This window comes from Mirounga angustirostris, unplaced genomic scaffold (genome assembly GCF_029215605.1).
Source record: "Mirounga angustirostris isolate CCGP_5_RB_7025 unplaced genomic scaffold, mMirAng1.0.hap1 SCAF_1, whole genome shotgun sequence".
NCBI classification, from domain to species: Eukaryota; Metazoa; Chordata; class Mammalia; order Carnivora; family Phocidae; genus Mirounga; species Mirounga angustirostris.
Window position 1 is genome coordinate 201,531,905 of NW_026991709.1, and position 26,673 is coordinate 201,558,577.

A 26,673-nucleotide genomic window follows, 5' to 3' on the forward strand; every position below is an offset into this window, starting at 1 on the left:
AAGGTAAACATTTAAAATACGTCACTATTGAGGCCTCAGCCAGCTGGGAGAGCAGCAAGTCAGGGGTAGTTTCAGCCAGGAGTGGGGTGCTAATATTCACTAGTGACCGCCCCCCGCCCCGGGACAGGTCGGTGCACGAACACATCGCCCTCAAGGGCCAGTCTTTTTTGTGTCGGTTTCCCTGCACAAAGAATGATCTTGATAACAAAGCCCAGAGGCAGAAAAATCCGAAGAGAGCTCTAACAGGCACATTTCAGTTCCTAAGCAAGTTTTGTTTTTTTCTCTCCCCAAAGCTGGTGGAAGTCTGAGTTATATAAAACAATCTCTGGCCACCCCACCCATGTCAGCCCAAACAACATGCAAACTTCTGGCCCAACGTGGAGCCATCCCCCTCCCCGTCCCCTCACCCGGCACAGCTGTTTCCTTTTAGTTCTGCTGGCCCCGTGTCAACAGGAATGTGGCCCGCCTATGGAGGCCAAGAACTTTCCCCACTCTTCTCAAAGGTAAGAGCGTCCAGGGTGCACATCTCCAAAAATATGGCAAAGGCAGTCTCAGCCCTTGGTCAAAGCCGAAGACAAATGGCCTATAACCTTGGCCTCGGAGACCCTCATTAGGAAAGTCCTTTGTTTCTTTGCAAAGCTTGTTGGCCTGGTGCTGTCATCATTCAACAAGCATTGCTTCTGTCCCTTGTGTGCCAGGCCCTGGGGCACACGATGCTGGGAGAGGCAAGAAACCACTGAGCCAAGTTCTCGGCTCTCACGGGGCCCCCATTCCTTGGTTGTTTTGTCCCTGAAGGTCAGCAGTGTTCCAATGGAGAGAGAACTGGAGACCCGGATTTTCAATCCAGCTTAGACACCTGGCACTTGCATCCTTTGGGGCAAGTTATTCAAGACCCAGATTCCCCATCCATCAAGTGGGGCGATAATCTCGACCCCGCCTACACAATGGGATCCTTGCAAGGACCACACGGAGACCCTATGTGTAAGGCAGCTGTGCAACCTGCAAAAGTGTGGGAGGAGGGGGAGGACTTCAGGAGGACTCATGGCCTCCGTCCACCCCTTTATTCCCTCCACTCCAGGGGTGAGACATTACCTGATCCATAAATTTGTGAAGGATAAACTAGGCACGCTCAGCTGATGTCTCCAGCTATAACAGCTCACACAAGAAGAAACAGAAAAGCCCATTAGCTCTATAGGGTACTACAGATTTCAATCTACCTTACTAGAAACTCCCTGCCTCCCCAGACAGCCCCAAAACTCAACAACTGTAAACCCAGCTGTGCCATTAGGGATCCTGAACTTTCCAAATCATCACCCTAGCCCTACATAATCTTGCCAGACGTTTTGCTGGTTTCTCTTTTGCCCTCATAGGATCCTTCTAGGTGCACCAAACCTGATCCTCCGCCCATGGCCAGAATTGGCAAATGACCCCAGGGAAGAAAATGGCTGATGACAGCCTGCTGGCTTCTGAAGATCTCTCCCTTCTGTGGGATTTTTCAAAGAACCAGCTTTTGGTTTCATTGATTTTCTCTACTGATTTCTTGTTTTCGATTTCATTGCTTTCTGCTCTCATTCTTGTTACTCCTCTTCTGCTTATCTTGGGTTTAATTTGCTTTTCTTTTTCTAGTTTCCTAAGGTGGAAGCTTTGCAGACTGATTTTAGATCTTTCTTTTAGATCTTTCTTTTCTAATATACGCATTCAATTGCTAAAACCTTCCCTCTAGGCACTGCTTTAGCTGCATCCCACAAATTTTGATATTGTTTTTTCATCTTCATTTAGTTCAAAATATTTTTTAATTTCACTTGAGACATCTGCTTTGGCCCAGGTGTTACTTAGAAGTGTGTTGTTTAATCTCTAAGTATTTGGGGATTTCCCAGCTATCTTTCTGTAATTGATTTTAGTTTAATTCTGCTGTGGTCTGAGAACAGACCATTGTGTGATTTCTACTCTTTTGAATTTGTTAAGGTGTGTTCTATGGCCCAGAATGTGGTCTATGCTGGTGAATGTTCCATGTGAGCTTGAGAAAAATGTGTATCCAGCTGTTGATGAAGTAGTCTATAGATGTCCATTGTACCCAGTCGACTGATGGATTTGTGGTTCGGTGTCTGACATTAATTTGGGAAAAATTTTCAGTCATTATTGTCTTAAATATTTCTACTATTCCTTTCTCACTTTTTCCAGAATTTCCATCATGCGTACGTTACACCTTTTATCATTGTCCCACAGTCATTGCATATTCTGTTCTGTTTCTCAGTCTTTGTGTTCTCTTTGCTTTTCACTTTGGGAAGTTTCTATTGATAGATCCTCAAGCTCAGAGATTCTTTCCTCTGCCATGTGCAGTCCACTGATAAACCTGTAGGCGTTCTTCATTTCTGTTACAGTGCTTTTCTCCCTAGCAATTCTTTTTGGTTCTTTTGTAGGATTTCCATCTCTATGCTTACTTTTCCCATCTGTTCTTGCATGCTGTCTACTTTATCCATTAGAGCCCTTACATATTAATCATAGTTGTTTTAAATTCCCAGTCCGTTAATTCCAGTATCCCTGCCAGGTCTGGTTTCTGGTTGCTCTTTTTCTCCAAAGTGTGTTTTTCGCTTTTTAGTATGCCTCATACTTGTTACTTCGTGGCCAAACGGGTAAAAGGAACTGCTATAAACAGGCCTTTAGTAATGTGCTGATGAGGTGTGGGGGAGGGGAAGTGATCTGTAGTAGGGCCATGGCTGGTTTTCTGTTTTTTGGGTTTTTTTAAAGATTTTATTTATTTATTTATTTATTTATTTATTTATTTATTTATTTATTTATTTATTTATTTATTTATTTGACAGAGAGAGGGAACGCAAGCAGGGGGAGCAGGAGGGGGAGAAACAGGCTTCCCTCTGAGCAGGGAGCCCGATGTAGGGCTCCGTCCCAGGACTCTGGGATCATGACCTGAGCCGAAGGCAGACGCTTAATGACTGAGCCACCCAGGCGCCCCCAGGGCTGTCTTTTAGTGCACCTGTGCCCCTGGACTGTGAACCTCACATTGCTTCTCAGTTCCCCGACTCTAACTCCCCCCACCACACACTCACACATCCCTAGGTGGGACAGGATGGCTAGACTGGGATTGAGTTGGGTATTTCCCTTCCTCCAGGTCAGGTAGGCTCTGGTTAAGTAGTTTCTCCTGAGGGCAGGCCTCCCGAAGAACAGAGTGCTCTGGTGTATTTCAAAATGGTCCCTCCCCTCCTCCTCCCACCACCTGCTAGAAGCATGAGAGGATTTACTCACAGAAGTGTGGGGGCTGTTGATGACTGGGTCCCCCTGGAGTTGTTAACTCTCAGAGTCGTCCACACTGAGCCTCCAGCAATTTGCCAGTTAGAGTTCAGGTTTCCCTCCCCGGGTTGGGTTCCCAGTAAGTGTGGCTCTCTGTATTTCTTTGTTGGTCTCTCCAATTTGGGGAGCAGTGGTTGGCTCTGTGACCTCACTTCTCTTATGGATCTCTAAGAAGAGTTGTTGCTCTTTTTTTTGTTTTGTTTTTTGGGTTTTTTAAAGATTATTTATTTATTTATTTGACAGAGAGACACAGAGAGAGAGGGACCACAAGCAGGGGGAGTGGGAGAGGGAGAAGCAGGCCTCCCGCTGAGCGGGGAGCCCGATGCAGGGCTCGATCCCAGGACCCTGAGATCATGACCTGAGCCAAAGGCAGACGCCCAACGACTGAGCCACCCAGGCGCCCCTCTTTTTTTTTTTTTTAAGATTATTTATTTATTTGAGAGAGTCAGCACAAGCAGGGGGAGTGGCAGGCAGAGGCAGAGGGAGAAGCAGGCTCCCCACTGAGCAGGGAGCCCAATGTGGGGCTCAATCCCAGGACCCCGGGATCATGACCTGAGCTAAAGGCAGACGCTTAACCCACTGAGCCACCCAGGCACCCCAAGAGTTGTTGCTTTTTCTGTGTGTCCAGTTCTGGTATAGCCTCCTTTTACTTCAGGTGATCACCAGGTCCCAACTTCAGGGGGCTCTCCCAGCAGTGAATTAGGAACAATTCGGACCTCCTTACCAAGACATTAAAGCTCCTTTTCAGCCATGGCCCTGGTCCAATACCCTCAAGGTCCACTCCTACTCCTATTTCCCTGGTAAATGCCAAGCCAGGTCTTGCAATCATTTCTATAAGTAATCTATTCCTTCCCACAGCAGAGACTGCAATTCCCAGCTCAGGCCGGGCTGTAACAGGATAGTCATTGGTCTGGAAACAATGAGAGAAGGGGGGGCAGAGGTTGGCAAATATCATCTCTTGAGGCATGGGCCTCATGTACGGTCTCTCCATGGAAAGTAGTCTGGGGTTTCTCAGGAAATGGGGTTCTCTTTCAGCGAGGGGATGGGGGCTTCTGCCTGCTCAAAGCATTCAGGGGAATATCAGGGACGAAGATCCCATTTTTATCCCAGCTCCGAGTCCTTTTCCTTCCTGACAAAAGCGCTGACTTTGGCAAGGGAAACCAGCCCAGGAGGCAGCTTATCTCCTTTGGGGCTCTGCCATTCTTGCACAAGCAAATCCTAGGAGTGTCAGCACATTCTACCCAGTAGCTGCAGATCCATCTCTTTAAGCTGTACCATGAAGGCCCTCTGACTTTTATAACACACCACAAGGTGACACTTGGCCGATGAGCCTTTCATTTATTTTTCAAAGGCCTTTCATCATTAATAGAAGCCAGTTAACTAAACAACTCTTATAATTACCGCTGACTCCAGGTGTCCTTGTGGTTGAGCTTTCACAAGACCCAACACTTCCTCTCCTAGACCTCATCCCAACCCACCGCAGGCAAGTCTTGGTAATGATGACATGAAAGGATGGCCTAGCTTGTCGCCGGCCCACTTGCCACCACCCACAGGGTCTTCGCAGCCATCGGCCAATGACTGCTCCTGTTTTCAAGACCCATTTGAAGGGCCTGCTCTTTAAGGCCACTTCTAGTACCAAATGCTTAGTCGGAGTCACTCCCCAAGTCAAACCCTGAGACAAGGACTCATGTTTGGTAGTTTATCTGGGCAGTAGTCCCACAGGGAACAGGAAGGAAGGACTGGGAAGGGTAAACCAGGAAGGAGAGGATTGACCACAGTCATGGGCACCACCAGCATGGTGTGTTGAATGCACCGAACACCTCTCAGAACTGTCCACCCAAGGATCAGATGGAGCAGCCTTTCCCTACTGGTTGCTGCCCCCCGGTGGTCGTGGGTTGCCTCGGGAGGCGCTAAGTCCCCAGCACTTTGGGGCTGTGCATACTTCCAGGTTGAGTCTTAAACTGATTTATTTGCAGACTTGGACGGACATGATTTGGGAGACCAAGAAATCACAGAAACAACAGAACCAACTTGAAAGTTCTGTACATTGCATTCCCTGATGTTTGTTTAATGGCCACTAAGAACAGCTCTGCTTCTGCTGGATGAAGCATGGGTCTCTCCAGGACAGTTATTTTTCCAAGTCTCCACCATCAGTTTTCTCTTCCCTTATTCTGACAGCTGCAATCATCACACATTTCCCGTAAGTGCCTCTCCTGGACAGACCTTGCTCATTGGGGGTTCCATTTCACGTGTGATGTTCGCGCCTGACAGGTAGGGGCGGCCTGGGAAAGGCAGAGAGAGATGCTAATTGATTTCTCGCCTCCGTTCTCCCTGGTAACTGCTCAGCTGGTCAGCCCCGTTGGGTGGCGGTCATGCACGAGCCTGGCAAAGGTGCATCTGTCTGATGTCTTGAATCATCAGGACTGAAGTTTCTAAACTTGACTAAACTCCAGCTGCATCTTGACCACTGTCATGTCCCATCACGGGCAGTCAGCCAGGAGCAAGGTGGGTGGGGGGGGTGGGGTGGATACCAGGCTCATTGCTGCCTTGTCGGGAGCACTGTCATGGTGCCTGGAGGGATAACCGCTGGGAAAACATTTTTTAAAAATGAAAACCCAGGTTGTGTTCTCAAGAGGGAAGCAGCTCCAAGTCCAAGTCGAAGCAGCTGTTTGTCTCCATGGGGCTGGACCTGGCCATGCCAGCAGAAGGTGACCGTGCCAGGACCTCTGGAACCAGGCTTCAACTCACATTATGTTCCTTCCATTAGGCAATACAATCCTAACTCCTCACCCAATTTGTCTAACTGAAATGCACAGAGCAAATGCCCTGGCTGAGATACTCACCCTTCCCCGGGGCTCTTTAAGATTGATTGGGGAGTTTCAGTTTGGAAGAAACTAAAGATTGCTCAACCTGTGAAGAGACTAAATTCCACGCGCTGTGAGTAGAATACAGGCTTATGAGGAGCCTTCTGGGGCCATCGAGAATGGCCTTCCCTTCTGTCCCCTGAGTATGATGGCAGGCTGAGTAATCAAATGACAACATCTCTAAAGCAGCCTTCTTCATGCTGATAAAACAAGGAAATCTTATGAAACACCAGGGAGGGGTTATAAAATCCAGAGCACTTTCGAAACAAGAGTGGTAAGAATGCTTGGCTAAGGACCAAAGTGGCCACTAAGCCCCGGACCCTAGGGAGCTCGGCCTGGATTTCTTGGAGGGCAGAAAGCAAGAACTGGGCCTCCCCAGGACTCAGGAAGGTTCACCAGCCAGGTGGAAGCCATGGGTGTGTACCTGGGGCATGTGCCTCCTTTCTCCTCCCCTAGAAGCAAATCCACAAGGAGAATGAATTCCGTGTATGTGTGTTTCTTTCTTTGAAAGCTCTACAGGGAGAGCATTTTTCACAAAATACATATGAGCATTTCCTTTAAACCATATTTCTGGTAAATCCTTATTCTAGTGTTTTTGTTGTTGTTTTGAATCCCTGCAGCAGGAGATAAACAAGTCTCCCTGGAGAGGCACGACCAGAGAATTCTCCCTCGGAGCAGATCTCTGGATCTGGTTGCCATTCGCTAGACCAGAGCCAGACTTTATGGCGTGGGGGGGGTGCCACCAAATGGCATCTTGGATTACTGCTGAAGAACTCTAACCGTACCAAACCAGACTAGAAAATATACTTTAATTTTACATGTACAAATGTTGCCTCAAATTTATAACAGATAAGAAAAATATATACAAACTGCAGCTTAAAAGGAAAAGCAAAAAAGCCAAACACCCCGCATTTGCGTTGATGTGCAAATCATCCCAGGAAGCCGACTTTCTGTCTCTTGGGCCCCAGGCTTTCCTCCTTGTGTAGGACGCTCTGCAGGGAGGCGTGCAGCACCTTGCCCACTCGCTTGCCGGTCTGCAGGACAGAAGAAAGCACACACCTGCTTGTGAGGCGCACACACTCGGACCAGGGACGCCTCCCTCCCTGCCTGCTAGCCATTCCGAACTGCACACTTCCCTCTGCCTTACGGGGCTTTTACTTAGTGAAACAAATCAATATGAAAACAAACCCCCAACCACAACAACAGAGCAGTTACCCTCTGGAAAAATCTCCATACTAAGAACAAAAACAAAGAACCCCCCACCCCCCCACCCGCGCCAACCCCCAGGCAGCCAGCAGGAAGCGGGAAGGCAACCTCGGCCATTAGCCTCACGCTTAGCACTCCCGCTGCCATGACAACAAGCAGCAAAACTGTCAACCAAGCCTGCTCCCGGTGACTGCCAAGTCCCACTGTACTGTGGTGAGGATGCAGAGGGAGGCCACAGGGAATCGGAGTCTGGCTAATGAAGGAACAGATGGTTCTGGGGACACGTCTGAACAAGCAGTTTCTCTTTCACCTGCCACCAAATCTCTCCGCAGAGCGGCTCAGATGGGCCCGAGCTGAGCCCTGCACGGGGTCTTGGCCGTTGCTGCCACGCAGAGCAGAGATGCTAAAGGCAGGGAACGCTGGAAGGAGACGCATCAGGAGGTCACACAACCCACTGAGTTCCTAATTAGCCCCTACACAGAAGCCACACGGGGACCCCTCAGAAAACCTCTATGAAGATATACAAAAATCTCTATGAAACTGTGATTGTGTCTGAGCTCACGCATCATTTTAAGACTCTGAGGAACCCACCACCAGCCTCCCCCCTCATCGAGTCGGCCGTGTTCCCAGAGCAGTTTTTTTTTTTTTTTCAAGATTTTATTTATTTATTTGACAGAGACAGACACAGTGAGAGAGGGAACACAAGCAGTGGGAGTGAGAGAGGAAGAAGCAGGCTTCCTGTGGAGCATGGAGCCCGATGTGGGGCTCGATCCCAGGACCCTGAGATCATGACCTGAGCCGAAGGCAGACGCTTAACGACTGAGCCACCCAGGCGCCCCTCCCAGAGCAGTTTTAACCCCACCGTGCCACGGTACCACTCTCAGCAACGACAGGGAGCCAGACGCCTGGGCCTAGACCCCCAGCCCAATCCTCCCAGTTCCAGGGACCTTCTGCCCTGGCCTCTCACTGTAACACAGGATGGGACTCTAAGGATTACTGGAAACTTATACGAAAAGATCTCAGTCTAAAAGTGGGAAGTGATCAACTGTATGAAATGCAAAGCCAGGGCTCAGGTCCAAAGCGACTGTGGAAAGATCTTTACCAAAACATGAGAGAAAGAGAAAATGTCGGTCGATCAGACAGGGGTACTGACTGTCCACATAAATGAAAGCGGGGAGTGAGGATAAGCGGGGAGGGGACAGGCAGGACACCGGGACTTGGGGGGTTGGAATGTGAATGGCAGAGGTTGGGGCGGCGGCCTGTACAGCTACCTGGATGTTGTATATGTCACGGCAGGCACTTCCGGATGGCTGCATCCCTGGGTGAGACCAGAGCAGTGAGATGGGGCCTCGGGCCACAGTACCCCCCCCCAGCAGGGTCTGCAGACCGCATTCGCCGCACCCCAGAGGAGGACGCAGGGTGGCTCACCAGCCGGAGCTCTGGCAGCCACAGCACATCTGCGTATAAGGTGAAAAGAGCCCAGTGTGGCTGCAGGGGGCGGCAGGAAGGCTCTGGAAGCACACTGTCTGGGTCTGAATCCTAGTGCCAGCATTTATGAGCTGGGAAGCCCGTAGGCGAGTGACTCTATCTACTACACGTCTCCATTTCCACGACTATAAAACGAAGGACAACAGTAGCTGCCTCACAGGATGGCCGAGGACTAAAGGACATAATACATTTAAAGCACTAAGAAACAGGGTGCCGGACACACAGTAAGCGCACAATAAATTTTCACTATTACTTATTACTTTTGTTGTTTTACATACTGGAATTCTCATAAAATTCTCCAGGGGGTGGAAAAAGAGTTCCTTCTAAGACAAGCCAGTTGTCTAGAGAGGCCGCTGGCAGCACTTATAAAGTATTGCAAGTGTTTTGTTTAAATAAAAAAAACTAGAAACGAGCCAATTAACCAACCGGCCATGAAGAATACCTGCTGCCACGCAGGGCTAGACACCTGAGCTCAGGGCGCCGAAGAGAGCGCGCAGAGAAGGGCTGACATCTACTGAGCACTCGGGGTAGGCCCCCACTGTGCCTCTACCTTTACTCACTCCCTTCAAAGGACAGGAAGCGGTCAGGCAGGAACCCAGTTCCCTCACCAAATGGCAAAAGCCTGGGATTTTGGAGTTACAAGCGACTCCACGTAATCAGTCCAACACTTTCATCCAGAGATATGGAAATGTGGGATCAGAGAGGGAGAGGATGAGGAACAGTGACTGACAGGGTCCTTACCTCCCAGGCCAGAGCCCCTATAGCCTCCACCCTTGGCTAGGTCAGCAGACAACCAGCTCACACTCTGGGGTCAAAGGTGCAAAGGGAGAATTCCCATGGCGGGACCGAGAGGGCAAGAGGCAGCAAACGCTCCCTGTCAGGTGCCTGCACCTGCCTCACGCTGGAGCCTCACCTCCATCATCTCAAAGATGCTCTCTGGGTCCAGGCTGCCCTTCCCCACTTTCCTCATGCACGTCATGACTCCCGTGCTGGTCACGGACACCAGCAAGCTGGCCAAGGAGCAGGCCTCCTCCTGAAGAGTAGCATCCACGACATGCCGATAGCCAATCTGCAAAGTCAGGGCAGCAGAGTTCACGTGAGGGTAACACACATCCCAGATCCCCACCCTTGATAGCCTCGTGGAGGAAGAATCTACACCAGCGAAGAACCCACACTCCCCATTCAAGATCTTATTTTAGATTCTGCTCACATGGAAAACACCAAAAGCAATGTTCAACAATTCTATCACAGGCCACTATGGAAGCAGAATTATAAAAGCACAAGAAGAAATACGGGGGTGGGGTGGGGCTAGAGCCATAATTGAGAGACCCTCCAAGTCAGGCCACCAAGAGTCTCCAACAGAGGGGCGCGGGGAGAAACTGACACGTGAAGCCACGTGGATGTTTCACTGATGACAAAGATGAATCAAAAGGGTGCAAGCGAAGAGACACGCTCAAGAATGAGTCAAGTGCAGGTGGCTTTGGTCAGTCCCAATGCTTCACCATACCCCAGGCTTGTGAAGTGATTTCAGGGGAATTAAACCTGACCCACTCGGTCCTATTTCTATATGAATCCTGTGTGGACTCAGGGACAGGCCTTGGTGCACAGCCTTGGGCAGTGCCAGGGACATGACAGCACCGACCAGAGGTGACGCTCCACAGGCCTCTGTGCTCGTGTAAAAACCACACTTAACATAACAGATCCCCAGATCCTGCTCTAACCCCTCATTTCATAGACGTGCACACAGGGTGTTTGAGTGAGACGCCTGGTACGGAGGAGCTTAACAAACTCGAGCTACTATTACCACGAACCCACGTGTGCATTCCTGGGACTGCATTGTATCTTCCAATAAAAAAAAAAAAAAAAAAGGAGCTGCTCACATACTGGTTTCTAATATAAACCAAATTACTGGATTTGGATTAACACTACTTGCACGTGGTTTGTGCAACTGTAACTTCTCAACCTATTAAGTAATCTTAATGGACTGGGGCTGAAGGGGGCCCACGGCAAATTCAAAAACCATCAGATAAAAGCACATACCTTGCACAGGGTGACAATGCAGGGGACGTTCTCCACACTCAGCCGGATGCAGTCATAAGGGTCATCTGAGAGTTCAATGTCCTTGGACCCCTCTTCATCCTCTAGAACACGAACTCTTGGTATCCTAGAAGCAAAAGCACAGTGAAAATTCCCACTTGCTGTGAGGAAGAAAGAGAAATTCTTTTCCTTGAGACTGAGAATACGAGTCAGAATTCCTGTGTCTCACAAGATAAAGTCACACTCCACCTGTACTTTATCATCCTCATCCCTACCATCTGTCAAAAGTACACCAGCAACACTGCAGAGCAGTGAAGTAAGGAGGTCTCTTTAAAAATGATGCTTGGTCAGTCATTAGGTGTCTGCCTTCAGCTTGGATCACGATCCTGGGGTCCTGGGATCGAGCCCCGCATCGGGCGCCCTGCTCCGCGGGCAGCCTGCTTCTCCCTCTCCCGCTCCCCCTGCTTGTGTTCCCTCTCTCGCTGTGTCCCTCTCTGTCAAATAAATAAATAAAATCTTCAAAAAAAAAAAAATAAATAAAAATGATGCTTGGTCAATCAGATATGCACATGGGGAAAAAAAAGAATCTTGATCTCTACCTCATACCATATACAAAAATCCATACCAAATGGACTACAGAGATAGAGGGGAAAGATAAAACAATAAAGCTTTTATTTCTTTAATATAAAGATTTTATTTATTTATTTGAGAGAGAGAGAGAGCACGAGCAGGGTGAGGGGCAGAGGGAGAAGCAGACTTCCCACTGAGCAGGGAGCCCGATGTGGGGCTCAGTCCAGGGACTCTGGGATCATGACCTGAACTGAAGGCAGATGCTTAACCAGATGAGCCATCCAGGCATCCAATAAAGCTTTTAGAAGAAAAACTAAGGGACGCCTGGGTGGCTCAGCCTTTTTATCCAAGATATTCTGATTTTGGAAAATTATGTGTGCCTATGGAATACACTATAATAAACTAATACCATATATTTGGATAATTCTCTAAAGTTTACTGGGATACTTTCACGTTTATTATTTCATTGGAAAAAAAAAAAGCAATGAAATAGAGTTGAACATTTTAATTGCCTGTTACTCAGTATGTTCCCCAAAAGTCAAAAAAGACAAATGAAACTATGGCCAATGTTGTACTCATTTCCCCACCCTTCGAGTCTAACGCACTATCTGACACAGGGAGGGACTCATTTATTGAACGAGATTTAATTACTCGTTCACGGTCAAAGCACTGATGACCACTGGAGCGAAGACTGGACGCAGGCCTTCCGGCCCCCACAGCAGCACTAGCTTCGCATCACTGCTAGCGTAACCGCACCTGCCTACACGAGGGCAGAGAAACTAGAAAACCAGACAAGAATGTACGTGTGTTGGGCGCCTGGGTGGCTCAGTCGGTTGGGCGACTGCCTTCGGCTCGGGTCGGGATCCTGGAGTCCCGGGATCGAGTCCCGCATTGGGCTCCCTGCTCAGTGGGGAGTCTGCTTCTCCCTCTGACCCTCCCCCCTCTCATGTGCTCTCTCTCATTCTCTCTCTCTCAAATAAATAAATAAAATCTTTAAAATAAAATAAAATAAAATAAAAAACAAATCTTGGGCGCCTGGGTGGCTCAGTCGGTTAAGCGACTGCCTTCGGCTCAGGTCACAATCCTGGAGTCCCGGGATCGAGTCCCGCATCAGGCTCCCCACTCAGTGCGGAGTCTGCTTCTCCCTCTGACCCTCCCCCCTCTCATGCTCTCTCTCATTCTCTCTCTCAAATAAATAAATAAAATCTTAAAAAAAAAAAAAAAAAGAATGTACGTGTGTTTGTATTTTCTCTGAAACCACCAAGCTTTCCACTTTCGACACGTTGGCAGGTAAACAGATGACAAAGATAAAGCATGGGAAGCCAAAGAAGGCAAGTGCTGAGAAGTCCCTGCCCACGAATATTGTCAAGGCGTCCATCTGCTCCATATTTAGATACACATTTGTCAAAATTAACATATTTAGACCCATGTTAAGTGAAGAACATGATCTGAATGGCATTAGAAAGTGCTGCTGAAGGCTGATGAGAAAGCCTGAGGGCAAAGAGAACATTAAGAGCTAAGGTTTCTTTACTCTGGAAAGAGCTATTTAAGCTAGTAGAGAAGCTCCCAAAGGGGGCACGTCTCCAGTGTGGTCTAAAGGGATAAACCTGACCTGTGTAATATCACTGGCCAGGGCCTCAGAACACAAGCTACACTTACTGTTTTTCATCTTGATTAAATGGATATTAGAAATGAAATGATCTGGGGCACCTGGGTGGCTCAGTCGTTAGGTGTCTGCCTTTGGCTCAGGTCATGATCCCAGGGTCCTGGGATCGAGCCCCGCATCGGGCTCCCTGCTCGGCGGGAGGCCTGCTTCTCCCTCTCCCACTCCCCCTGCTTGTGTTCCCTCTCTCGCTGTGTCTCTCTCTGTCAAATAAATAAAAATAAAATCTTTAAAAAATAAATAAATAAATAAGAAATGAAATGATCTTCCCATGTCAGGCTGATGTTCTATACTTTCAGAAGAGCATAATCACCACTAGGCAGAACAAAACATTTTCCTCTGTACGATGTTTCAAAAAAATATTTTTTAAAAAGATTTTATTTATTTATTTGACAGAGAGAGAGACAGCGAGAGAGGGAACACAAGCAGGGGGAGTGGAAGGGGAGAAGCAGGCTTCCCGCTGAGCAGGGAGCCCGACGCGGGGCTCGATCCCAGGACCCTGGGATCATGACCTGAGCCGAAGGCAGACGCTTAATGACTGAGCCACCCAGGCCCCGAATGTTTCAAAATTTTAAAAGAATCTATGAACTTCTGTTTGTCAAAAGACATCATTTAGGGGCTCAAGTAGCCAATAAACACACAAAAAGGTATTCAACTTAAATATTCATCAAGGAAATGCAAATTAAAACTACAATATGATACCAAGACACATGCCAGAACAGCAGATAGTAAAAAAAACAATGAATTGGCAAAGGTGTGAAGCAACCCAGAACGCTTACACAATGCTGGCGAGAATATCAACTAGTAAAAGCACTTTAGAAAACTGTTTTGCAGTATCTACTAAAACCAAACATAGTCCTGCCTTAGATGATCCAAAATTTTCACCTGTACCCAACAGAAGTGGGTAAATACGTGCAAGAAAAAGACAAAAATGTTCATGTTTGGAATAGCCCAAACCTGGAAACTACCCCGATGCTCATCAACAGTAGAATGTATAAATAAACTGTGACAAGTCACACAAGGGGCCACCACGCAGCATAGAGCAAACAATGACTACAGGCCACAATACAGATGTCTCGAAACATAATGCTCAGTGAATGAAGCAGACACAAAAGAGAACACACTGTGTGATTTCATTTCTATCAAGTACAAAACCGGTCTACTGTGGCTGAAGTGATCGCATGGGGTAGAGGGTGAGAGGGCTTCTGGGGACGGCTGGCAACATTCTGTTTCTTGAGCTGGGTGTCGGAAACACATTTAATCCATAGAGTCCATCCATCCCCATGTGGGGTGGAGGAGCCAGGAAGGAAGAGGTGGTCCATTCAGCTACGTAATGGAAACAGATTTGGTGCTTTGCCTTGTTCCTCTAACAAAAGCCCTCTATGATTCCATCCCTGCTGGCTGTCCCTACACAAGGCCACATCCACAGCAGATGAGCTGCAGCTGGGGAATGTCTGCAGGAACCAAGGTGTCCTGCTCGGGTCTGCCCTGGCTCAAAGTCTCCACGTCAGGGGCACCCAAGGTGTAAGTACTTTTTTCTCCCCAAGTGTAAGTATTAAGTAACATCGATTTGAGCCAGTCAGGTAACCAGTTTGAATTTTTATTGGTATGTTAAAAAATAAGCCTGTGCAAACACACACACACACACATTTATCTTCCTGAAACTCTGGCCACAACCTGGTTCAGCTGAAGGGCTAGAGAACGGCCTCTTTCCTTCTAAAGGACACAGACTCCACAAAAGGTCTTTCCAGGGTGCCTGGGTGGCTTAGTAGGTTGGGCGTCTGCCTTCGGCTCGGGTAATAATCTTAGGGTCCTGGGATCAAGTCCCGCATGGGGCTCCCTGCTCAGCCGGGAGCCTGCTTCTCCTTCTGCCTGCCGCTCCCCCTGCTTGGTGCTCTCTCACTCTCTCTAATAAATAGATAAAATCTTTAAAAAAAAAAAAAAAAAAAAAAAGAGGTCTTTCCATGTACCAGAGGGGCCTGATGCCTCACATAGTCCACATTCCTTGCTACCTGTAGGGCTGTTCTTGTTCTGGGGACGAGACTCATGGCTATGCCCACGACAGATGTCCTCCCCAACCTGAGCAGCTGGGTTTCACCAAGCTGATGTACAGTTTGCCCAACACTTCCCCCATAGCCAAACAGCCTTGTCTGGTTCTACTCTCTCTTTTTGCCCTGGTGCCCATGGAAACCAGCTGGCAGATGGGCAGTTATTTCTGAAGCTCAAGGTACCACAGATGGCGACATCCTTTCTTCTCCAAGAGAGCCCCAGCACAGGCTGCTGCAACGGCGTTGGTCCTTGGGCCCCACCGTGGCCACCAGTCCCGGGCCGACCTATTGACTGATCTCAGCCAGGAGTCCAATGGCACAGCTCGGGCTGGGGCACGCTACAGCTTTCATTCTCAGCAAATCTTCTATCCTGCAATGTCTGACTGAAACTTATTTAACTTTCTGTTTTCTTCTGAATTACACAGGTAGTCTAAATTCACCATAGAAAACCTCTAACATACAAACGTTAAGTAGCCAATAAGAGGAGCACTGGAAAATAATCACAAAGCCCCTTTTGGGATATACCTACCTACCTACCTATCTATCTACCTACCTATCTACCTACCTACCTACCTACCTACCTACCTACCTACCTACCTCCAGACATATTCACAATACAAGAGTTACCAAAAGTAAAATACAACAAAACAAACGAGATGAGAGGACTGTGTGTAGTGCCTGGTTTTCTGTATTAACAAACCTCTAAATAGGCTGCTGTGCAGACTGCAAGCCCCTGTGTTGGGACACTCAGGTTGTTCCCAATGTCCCACCATTACAAAGAAGCCGTGACGAACATCCTAGAATAATACCCTTGCTCATTTATCCAATGAATTCCTTAGCCTATATCCCTAGAAGTCTCTAACCCTCATGTTCTATACCCCAGGATCCCCCATTCCCTTAATGTAAGTTCTCATGGCATGAACATCCCCACCCACATGCTTATTTTCAAATGTTGCAAACTCTCCCGCAAGAACCTGGTACATGGAAGGGGGGAAGGCTGTGTGATCAGTCAGAGGGAATACCAGCTCCAAGAGGGCTTGGTGCTGTGTCCCTTGCTACACAGCTGGCTGGGAAGCTGAACCACAGTGGAAGAACCATTTCCCGTCCTTGAACCCAAGAGCAGGCTGCCACCCTGCTTTTAGAACATTCCTGTGTCCAATCAAGGAATATGTGAGCACCTACTATGTGCCAGGCATTGCTCACAGTGCTGGGGATAGAGCAGAGTACACGACAGGCCAAACCCATGCTCCTGAGCAGCTGTATCCAGTTACAATATTTGGACAGTTGACCTGTGGTTGCTTTCCACTCTTTTTGCTCCTCTGTGGTTTTCTGGTATTTTTCTACATGGGACGTGGTTACTTATGAAAACAACAACATAAAGAACAAATACAGAAATATATGCATATATAGAGTTTCACCTTGTGAAATCTGGAGCTTACCATGAAGTGCCACCGTGTTTAATGCTAAAGCCCCTTGTCACCCTCCCCTGTCAGCTTTGGTAGAAATGTCCCCAGTGTCCCATCACAAGTGTCTGCTCGGACTCTGCGCAGGCCCCGGGGCTGTTTCCAGGAAGACTCACCTGGTGTTGAAGAGAGCAGCTTTCACAGCAATGCAGATGGTGTCAAACAAATTCCCACCGCATTCCAGCAGCTAAGGGAGAGGCAGGGAGCGAGGCGGGGAGGAAAAGCAACCGTCATTTCTTGCTCCAAGTACCAACCCAGTTAAAGGACACTGGTTCCCATGAAATGCTATTTACAAGATAAAGAGAAGAACGTGTGGATGCTCTCCTGGCTGACACTGGTGCGTTCACCCTCATTGCAAGAGGCACCTTGGAGGCTGTGCTGGCCTGGGCCCCGCAGGTGAGGTCACCGCTGGCCCTGGCTGTGGGGCTACCACTCAGCCTCTGGCTTGTGGTGGGTCTCCTCTACCTGGCCCCCCAGCCAGTTGGGTCTGCACTCAGGGAGGACATGATCACCTTTATTTCGTCCCAGCAGTTCCCGAGCGTGACTCTCCTGTGTGCTGACATAAACCCGGCCTCCACACAGGTAAATCACAGTGGTCACCGACGCTGCAGCCGCCACCAGGTTCATGGTTATTAGCGTGGTGACCTCCTGTATGTAATCCCCAACATACAGCTGCTGCTCAGACATGGAACAGACGCTCCGCGCTGCGCATTCAGTGCCATAAAAACAAAATTCTTGCCCAAGAGCAAAAGCATTGACTGCGCTTAAGTGTGCTCATTCAGCCGGGAAGGTCAGAGCACAGGATTAAGTGGATGGTGACACATCCTTCTGTCCTCATTTCAGTGATGCCCTCCTGGCCTGTGTTACCACCCGGCTTTGTAATTGCAGCTCACTGGCCTAGCGAGGACTAGCTCTCCTCCATGTGCTTCAGACCCAGACTGCCGCCCAGCAAAGAGCTCCAGCTGGACTCGACTCAGACCGTCTGCGAGGACTCCTATCTTCACCAGTCAGCTGGGGGCTACTTTCCAGGGCGCCTGAGTGGCTCAGTAAGTTGGGCATCTGCCTTCGGCTCAGGTAATGATCTCAGGGTCCTGGGATCAAGTCCCGCACGGGGCACCCTGCTCAGCCGGGAGCCTGCTTCTCCTTCTGCCTGCCGCTCCCCCTGCTTGGTGCTCTCTCACTCTCTCTAATAAATAGATAAAATCTTAAAAAAAAAAAAGAGTTGCTAGACGTCCCACACCTCCTGTTCTCTCCCAGCTTGTCTGGACCTGTTCGCATACCCGCTCGGGCTGCTTTGGGTGTCCATACCGCACCCTCTGTCCCAACAGAGTTGCAACACAGGCTGAATGAGCTCATGCTCGTAAAGCCCTCCGCAATGTGTCCAGCACACAGTAAGCATTAGCTAAGTGCTTTTACAGAATACTGGTTTGCGCCTTCATTTCCCGTTGCCGTCCTCCCAGAGGGTGAGTGCTGCACGTCCTCCGTGTGCGTCGCTGACAGCTGCGTTCTCTAACCCTGGCTGTGCGTCACAACCACCTGGAGAGCTTATGCAATGTGCAGGGTGACATCATGGCGTGTGCGTTTTACTCCAGGCTTGAGGCGGTCCTGACGATCAGCCCGGGCTGAAGACCACCGTCTCCCACTCTGATATCCCACAGTGTCTGCCTCATGCAAAGAAGGTGCTAGTGAAATGCTGACATCCGCTGTAGCGGCGGTGGGGTCTCCCCGCTGGAAGGGACCCTGGAGAGCACATCACCCACCCTTCCTTGGCAGCTGGGGACACAGAAGCCCTCCCACTCGTGACACGGTGGCCTGCCACAAACTTTGATTTTCAACATTCTGGCTTATCAGCAAGAGAGGAAATCAAGAGGGCAGAATGCTAAACCCGATCTGCCCATGGGCCCCCCAAAGGGCAGGTACCAGCCTGCCTGCCTTCCTCCCTGGGGTGCAAAGGATGAGCCCACTCCAGGCCTCAGGTCTGCTTGCTCGGGCTCCTCACGGTGTGCCCCACAATGGGGTAACCCAGGTCGGGCAGTGTGGGTCTGACACTCCTCTGCCACTTGCTGGCCATGTGTCCTCTGAGCATCAGGTTCCCCCTGAGTAAAGCAAAGCCCTGCTTCTCTATAGGATGACTGCAAGGATTAAATGAGATCACATCCTTACCATTCCCGGCACATAACAGGGGCTCGAAGACCCTAGCTTCCTCTCCTGCTGCTAAGCAGGCACAGCCTAGTAAGAATCTTTCTGCTAAACACAGAGGCAGGGGACAATGGGTGAGATATGGACACCCAAAGCAGCCCAAGCGGGTGTGTGAACAGGTCCAGACAAGCTGGGAGAGAACAGGAGGTGTGGGACGTCTAGCATTACAGAGAGTCTGGGCTGTGGTCCTGGAGCAGGACAGAGGTGAAAATCCCTCCTATAACAGAGGTGCGGAAGGAGCAGAACTGGAGAAGAGGAGGATACACAGTCATAAACACTCCTTTTCCTGTCAGGTGCACAGATTCTAGAATGTTCTTTTAGGGGAGCAGCACAACTTCTTCTGTTGGCCTTCTGGGGATGAGGGGTTTCTTTTCATAAGGCAAACCTCCAAAACATACTGCTAGGAAGCACAAGGAGAAAACATGTCTCCCCACAAAACACCTGCTCCCCCTGGACTTCCCCTCACCAACCTCTCAGACCCCCGGGCTCCGTGCCTCCTGGCGCCACACACACAGCCAGCTGCCAGGTGCTGCGGTCACTCCCCCACTCTCTGTCCTCCCAACACCCAGTGCCACGGACCATGGGCCAGTCCCTCATCATGACTCCCGGGGTCACCACAAGACAGCTTTGTGACCCATCTGTCCACCAAAGGTTGCCTGCACGCTGTCATACCTAACAGGTATTCCACTTGGAGTAAAAACCATGCCATTAAAGAAGCAAGAAGAGCATGGGGCGCCTGGGTGGCGCAGTTGGTTGAGCAACAGCCTTCGGCTCAGGTCATGATCCTGGAGTCACGGGATCGAGTCCCGCATCGGGCTCCCTGCTGGGCAGGGAGTCTGCTTCTCCCTCTGACCCTCCCCCCTCTCATGCTCTCTGTCTCTCATTCTCTCTGTCTCAAATAAATAAAATCTTTAAAAAAAAAAAAAAAAAAGAAGCAAGAAGAGCAAAGAAGGGTGACATTTCCAGGAAGTTACATTTCTACTCTCATAAGATAACCCAACTGAGGTAAAAAATAACACTGGAAATAGGGGGGTCATCTGACTGGAATAGTAAATGTACCTACAGTAAAAGCATGAAAACAGGGAAAGTTGCCCAGTGACTGTTTGAAAGATGGGCTCTGCTTAAGGACTATCCAGACCAGTTGGTAAAAATAAACTGAGATTCACTCATCTTTTTAATTCCAGTGACAAGACTGGATTTCCACCATCTTGCTTCAAACATGGATTCAATGTATTCAGTATATTTTTAGATGTAAGATAAAAACTTACTCCCTAAACGAAAGCCGACCCCCTACCTTGCATGCACCAAGCACGTGGCCATCAAGGCTGAACGCAAACACTGGCTTTCACAGAACTGGAATCCCTCCACAGACACAAATTATGTGAATGACAAAAATGGATCTACCTCATTAATAATATACAGTTTCAAAAACTGCTTTTCTAACTCATTAAAAACTTTTTTTAAAAAAAGATTTTATTTATTCATTTGAGAGAGACAGAGCACAAGCAGGGGGAGCGGCAGAGGCAGAGGGAAAAGCAGACTCCCCGCTGAGCAGGGGGGCCCGACGCGGGGCTCGATCCCAGGACCCTGGGATCATGACCTGAGCCGAAGGCAGATGCTTAACAGACGAGCCACCCAGGCACCCCTCATTAAAAACTTTTCTGAGGGGGCACCTGGGTGGCTCAGTTGGTTAAGCGTCTGCCTTCGGCTCAGGTCATGATCTCAGGGTCCTGGGATCGAGCCCTACATCAGGCTCCCTATTCAGTGGGGAGTCTGCTTCTCCCTCTCCCTCTCCCCCCTGCTCCTGCTCTCACTCACATTCTCTCTCTCAAAAACAAAACAAACAAAAAAAACCCCAACTTTTCTGAGGATGACATTTCAAAAGCTCATGTCTTACTTCCAAAACAAATAGAGCCTTGAGAAAAAATATTAGAGAAGAAATCCAATGCAAGGAGTTTTAAAAGGGAAGGTCTGCAGATGACAGGGACGCAGTGTACCACTGAGACTCCTGCTTACCACATATCCTCTGCCCATGGAAGGAGGGCGCTGGTTCTCAACTGAGAGAATGTCCCAGCAGTCATCCGTTTTGCAAAAGCCTTCGCTGAGAGAACAGGCCTCTTGACTAATCCAAAAGTGCATCAGGACCCCTCCCTGGAACAGCCTCCTACAAAACCACAAGTGTGCACAAATATGGACAAGAAACAAAGCAGGATCACCAAAGGACAAGTGCAATGCACCACAACGCTCGTGTCTTCAGCTTTTTTGGAGGTAAGGAAAAGACAGAATGTTCTTCAGATACAAGGTGGAACCTTACAGTTCGCACCATGGGGCTGTAACTCCCCAGGCAGCTATGAAGCCTGCCTCTTATTCAGCAAGGACTGGAGGCTGCCCTTCCCTCCTCCTCAAAACCAGGACCTACAAAATTACCTGCTTGGTTGGAATTGCACTAAAAGGTACATCCCACTTACCGGAGATGAGGAAAAGCAAATGGACTTTGTAATTTCATTATTTCTACCCATTAGCGTCAGCATCCAGAACAACCCGAACCTGCCAGACAATGATCACCGCTGCTGTCTTCTGGCTAGTTGTGCTCCATCCATTACCAAATTAATTTAAAAGTATCCAGAAAGTCCTACTCTGTTTCATGCAGGATCAACACCTAGAGACAGCCAGGCTGTTCCTCGTCAGGAGGTTCACTCTCAGGCCACAAAATCTGCTCTATCTTTAGATTCATGAACGAATTTGTTTGATCAACAGCTTAGCCTTGTGACCTCAATCTGAAGTGGAAGATGTAGTCACTCATTTCAAGGTTCCTAAAATTTAACTAAAAAGAATAAAATAAGACCCCACAAGAGCCTCTCCCTACATGAACAAGCAAGTGGCAAAATGAGTGATGCCGTATGAGCAGTTACTGTCCAGCACCCAGAAGCAGGCCATGGAGCCTCGGGCCGGGGTAGGGGGGCAGGGGGGAGAAGACACCAGGCAGGAAATGGGAGACTGGATGAGAGAGGCTCCTGGAGGAGCAGAATCAGAGGCAGGGCCTCAGGGTCCTCCTCTGGGAAGTGAGGGACACAAAGCAGGTGGGCTACAGAGTGCTTTCAAGGGAGGATGGCTTAGTGCAATCAAGAGCAAGCACCGGCCTTAAAGAGATGCGGCTTTGAAGCCCAACCCCACTCCTCACGAGCTGAGACCTCTTGGGCTAGTCACTGTACTTCTCCAAGCCTTAGTTCCCTCACCTGTAAATGGGGAAGACAGCAGTGTCTGCTTGCAAGAGCCCTATATGGGCCTACATGAAAATGTATATAAGAAGCTCGCTCCCGGGGCACCTGGGTGACGTCCAACTCTTGGTTTTGGCTCAGGTTATGACCTCAGGGTCGTGAGATCGGGCCCCGCATTGCGCTCCATGCTAAGCACGGAGTGTGCCTCAGTTTCTCTCTCCTTCTCTCTCTCTCCTTCTCCCTCTGCCCCTCCATCCCCCTGTGTGCGCACTCTCTAATAAATAAATAAATCTTTAAAAAAAAAAAAAAAGCTCATCCTCATTCCACTTAGAAGAATACGCCAACTTGCCTAACTTCTGCCCATCACCTCCATCTGATACCATCTAGAGAGCAACTCGTTTTTTTTTCTCCTTCCCCGACAGGCCCAGTGGATAAGCTTAGGTCTACCATGATAGGACTGTTCTGTGATTTTTTTTTTTTTTTAAAGATTTTATTCATTTATTTGAGAGAGAAAGAATGAGAGGCAGAGAGCATGAGAGGTAGGAGGGTCAGAGGGAGAAGCAGACCCCCCCCCGCCGAGCAGGGAGCCCGATGCGGGACTCGATCCCGGGACTCCAGGATCACGACCTGAGTCGAAGGCAGTCGTTTAACCAAGTGAGCCACTCAGGCGCCCTGTTCTGTGATTTTTACTGTAGGATGGTATTCTCTGTGTGCTAGGACACGTGTTGTATTTCATTTCAAAAACTTGTTACAGGACATCATGCTTTTTCCATCTAATCTCACCCTGGAAGTTGAAAGCATCCACTTGAGGAGGGAAAAAGCGCCGGGAGGAAAGTAGGCCAACTGGTCTCCAGCAGAGGCAGACGGTGTGGCCAGTACAGCAACGTGATACGTACCAGCACGTCCACATAGAGGATCCAACAATGCTCCCGGGGACTAATGCAGAGGGACTTGAGGTCGATGCTGCTCTTGTTGTTAAATATCCGGTAGAGGGTATTAGCAATCTCCGTGCCAAGGTCATCACCTCCTCGACCTTCAAATTCAGGGGTAGCATTGGCCGAACTACATGGAGAGGCAACAGAAAAGCTGAGTGAGTCTTTTCAAAAACAAAGAGCAAAGGCACAGGGCTTTGTTCCAGTCGCCCTGTGGAATGCTGAAAGGACCAGCGCTCTAAGGAAAGTTGCTGCAGTGGGAAAGACGGCACCCGCCCCGTTTCCAGCCTCCAGACGCGGGCGCAGGGAGCCAGACTGGCACCGCGCCCTGTTCGTCAGTGTGCGTGATGGGCGTCCCCCTGGCCCCCCACTTCTAACAGAAGCCATCTTTATCCAAAGAGAAACAAAAGAACAGTAGTAAAATGAACCTTGGCCAGTAATACTTCACTCTCTGGAGAGTGGAAAACGCCCCTCGGGCAGGCCCAGGAAGCCAGGAGGCCTGGGGAATCAAGCAGTCTGGTCAGAGGGGTCACATTACGGACACCATCCCGAGTTTCCACAGCCTTAGAATGCACCATGAAACCCTCAAAGCAGAAACCACAATGTAAGCACAGTGAGTGACCTTCCTGGAACGATTTAGAAGATCTGTATGACAGTTATGTCACAAAATTTAGCTTATCACTGAACAGCAGGAAAGGGAAAGGAGAGAGAAGGACTGGCGGCTGATTAAATATTAGATTATCCCTTTTACTTTGCTATTTTTTCAAGAGAAAAACTTTTCCACTTTGGCCTCTTGAAACTTATGCCCAATTACCTCAATGAAGAAGGAACAGGCATCAACATTTGCTGCCCTAAGCATTACTCAAAAGTATTTAATGGGAAATTTCTGAGGGTTTCGGCTTAATAAAAACAAACCCTCAAAACATCTGTGAGATAAGTAAACATTCCAGTAATCATTTTACTGTAATGAACAGAGTCCAGAAAGGTAAGACACCAGCTGTTTCACAATGCTCTCTACAAAATCACATACTGAAGCTTTCTAGTCCACGCTCTCATCCATCTAGAAGGTACCAGCTCCATGCTAGGCACTGGAGGGACAGCCTGAGCAAGGCGGATGAAGGCCCCAAGTCGGCAATTTCACAAAGTCAGGGGCAACTTCATGATAGGGAGCAAACAGCAGGAGTGGGGCCGAGGAAGATGTCGACCAGTGCCGGGGGTCACAGGCGACCTCACACTGGAATGTGGGCAGAAGTCGGTCAGGCTGCAGACAGGCATGGGGATTCCAGGCAAAGCAAAACCCATGTGAAGGCTCAAGGCTGTGCCCACCCCATCCGTGTAATGCTAAAAGAAATCTCACTGGATACATTTAAATATCCCTTTTGTCTAGTCCATTCTAACATAGGCATAAGAATGACCCCTAAAATAATGAGAGTGTATCACTATACAGTAACTTTGCTTCCCTAATTATAGTCTTCCCTGACCACTATGAGCCAGCAGAGCCCCAATTTAAAATCCCCAAGAGAAACTTCATCACTGCCACGGCAGCCTCGCTGTTCCCTCACTGCTTCGGCTGGACTCAGGCATTGAGCCATGAAAAGCAGCTCATTTATGGTGAAATAATCAAGTTCCCAAGGACCAACTTAATAATTCTGCACAGCCAGCAAAACAAAAACTGTTTCTAATTTACACACTAAGCAATCAATATTAAGATCCATCTTTTAAGTGTTTAAAAACATATCTATATAGATCTGAGTGGACAAATCCAGCTGGAGGTGCTTATGCTTAAAATGCGTACTTTTTCCTGACTACAGTGGGCCACAACCTCCCGGGGGGGATGAATTAATTACTCAGGGACTGATGCATGTACTCTTTTACAGCCCTAAGGGATGGCTTACAGACCTTCCCAGGTCTAACTGGCTAAATTAATCTACCCACAAAACCACACCCCACTGGGGTTTTTTTGGACACTGAACTAATTTAAAGTGGGAATTTTTTCTATTCTAAAAGCTTTTTTTTTCTTTAAACACATTATTCTTTATAGCTGGTAGCCAGGCAGAGAGGAAGGTTTAAAGACTCATGAGACCACGGAAAACTCCTGCATCTGGATGGTGCCCGGGTCCTGGACCGACTCCGGGGAGGAGGCTGGAAAAATGGAAGGAAATTGTTGGGGCAGGGGTTGGGGGTGGGGGCATAATACTTCTGGTAATGCGAGAAAAGCCAGAGACCCTCTATTCTAACAAAGGATGAAGAGTAGGGTTGGGGTAGAGAACGGAGGGTCCCTTTCTTATCACTAGGGGTGCTCCTAGGACAAGGACACTTCTTAGGAGACATGGGACAGAGATGCAGACCCAGAAAAGGGCCTCAGAGACCATGTCAGAGGACAAGGATGCCCACAGGGGTTGGCCAGGTAACTCCGTGCTCTGAACAAAGAGCTACCAGTGATCCACAGGCAGTGATGGAGACTCTGACAGACTCTCTAGCCTGTCTAAAAGCATTTTAACTCACCTTTGAAAACAAACTCCGCTAGTGAAACAAAAATCTCACAGGTGGGCTCTGACCTAACGGAGAACCCGGAGAGACTTCAGATGGTCTGACTCTCTCATTTTACAAGGAGGAAAACTTGAATGTTCTTTTGGAACCACTGGAAACCACTCTTAGCACTTCAGATGTACCAGCTCACTCGATTCTCGCAACAACTCTATGAGCTAGGCACTATTTCCGACCCCATTTTCGAGGAAACGGAGCTGAGTCCCAGAAAGGTTATATAATTTGTCCAAGCTCACACAACTAGTGACCTGGGAGCTAGATTCCAACCCAGGTAGCCTGGCCCTTACCTGCTAGGCGGCACTGGATTCCCATTGAATGTGTAATTTGCCATGCCTGGCTTGTAGCCTAATGTGAGTCAAAGTAATGAATGGATGCTCTGGTCTTGGGACTTATTACTAGATCACAAATACTGGAGTCAAGGAACGCAGACCAAAGGAGTCTAAGATAAAAAGCTTCTCTATTAAGTGCAAAGTTTAAAAGAGAGCGCGCACAGGCTGTTAATCCTGGCCCCCTGCTCAGAGGTATCACAATACATTCTTTCAGTAGCGGAGTATACACTTGGGGCTTGGGGCATAAAACCAAGTGCTTTCTGTGTCTACGGTTGCCAAAACCAATTCAGATCCTTCATAAAGTATGACCCAGCCCCTCTTCCCCGGCTGTGGGGAAACTGCTTACCAAGCCAATAAACTAATAAGAATCCTGGGAATGCTGCCCCTCCCAGTTCTCCACCCCTCCTGACTCATCACCTCTACTCTGCTCCTCCTGCTTGGGCCATCTCTGGTTTAACTGGGGTAGGGTGAGATCAAGGCCATGTCTACCTGGGATAGGACTTCAGACACTAGGCCCATTGTTTCCCCTGTGATCAATCTAGCCTGCAAATCTATGGAGTCTTACAGCCAGGTCAGGCCAGGACCACGGCAGACAAAAGTGATTTAGTGGGTCTGTGGGGGCAGGGCTAACTCTGGGCCTTACCCGTCTAGTGGTCAGTCATCCAGCCCTGCAGCAGGCCCCAATTCCTTCCATTCCCCTGTGTGTACAGGTGCTCATTCCTGACCCTGCAGAAGCTTCCCCATGAGTGGGAACGGGGAGGACAGGAGCACATTTAGAGCTTTTCATCGTATGTCCTTGAATG

General features: G+C 48.8%; 1 protein-coding gene across 3 annotated transcripts in view; it reads right to left on the reverse strand.

Moving 5' to 3' along the window:
- Positions 1-6,960: 6,960 nt before the first annotated feature.
- Positions 6,961-26,673, reverse strand: part of EXOSC7 (exosome component 7) — a 36,546-nt gene continuing 16,833 nt past the window's right edge. The window contains exons 4-10 of one of the 3 annotated variants that reach the window (XR_010413466.1): positions 22,959-23,124; positions 16,762-16,832; positions 10,905-11,028; positions 9,778-9,933; positions 8,648-8,694; positions 7,687-7,795; positions 6,961-7,204 (exon numbers count right to left, since the gene is read on the reverse strand). Coding sequence is in view for 2 of the 3 variants with exons in the window: in XM_045862601.2 (XP_045718557.2) it covers positions 7,100-7,204; positions 9,778-9,933; positions 10,905-11,028; positions 16,762-16,832; positions 22,959-23,124 (622 nt within the window). In the remaining variant the exon portion in view is untranslated. The remainder of the gene's footprint in view (positions 7,205-7,686; positions 7,796-8,647; positions 8,695-9,777; positions 9,934-10,904; positions 11,029-16,761; positions 16,833-22,958; positions 23,125-26,673) is intronic. The other 2 variants (XM_045862602.2, XM_045862601.2) reach the window with 2 other exon arrangements.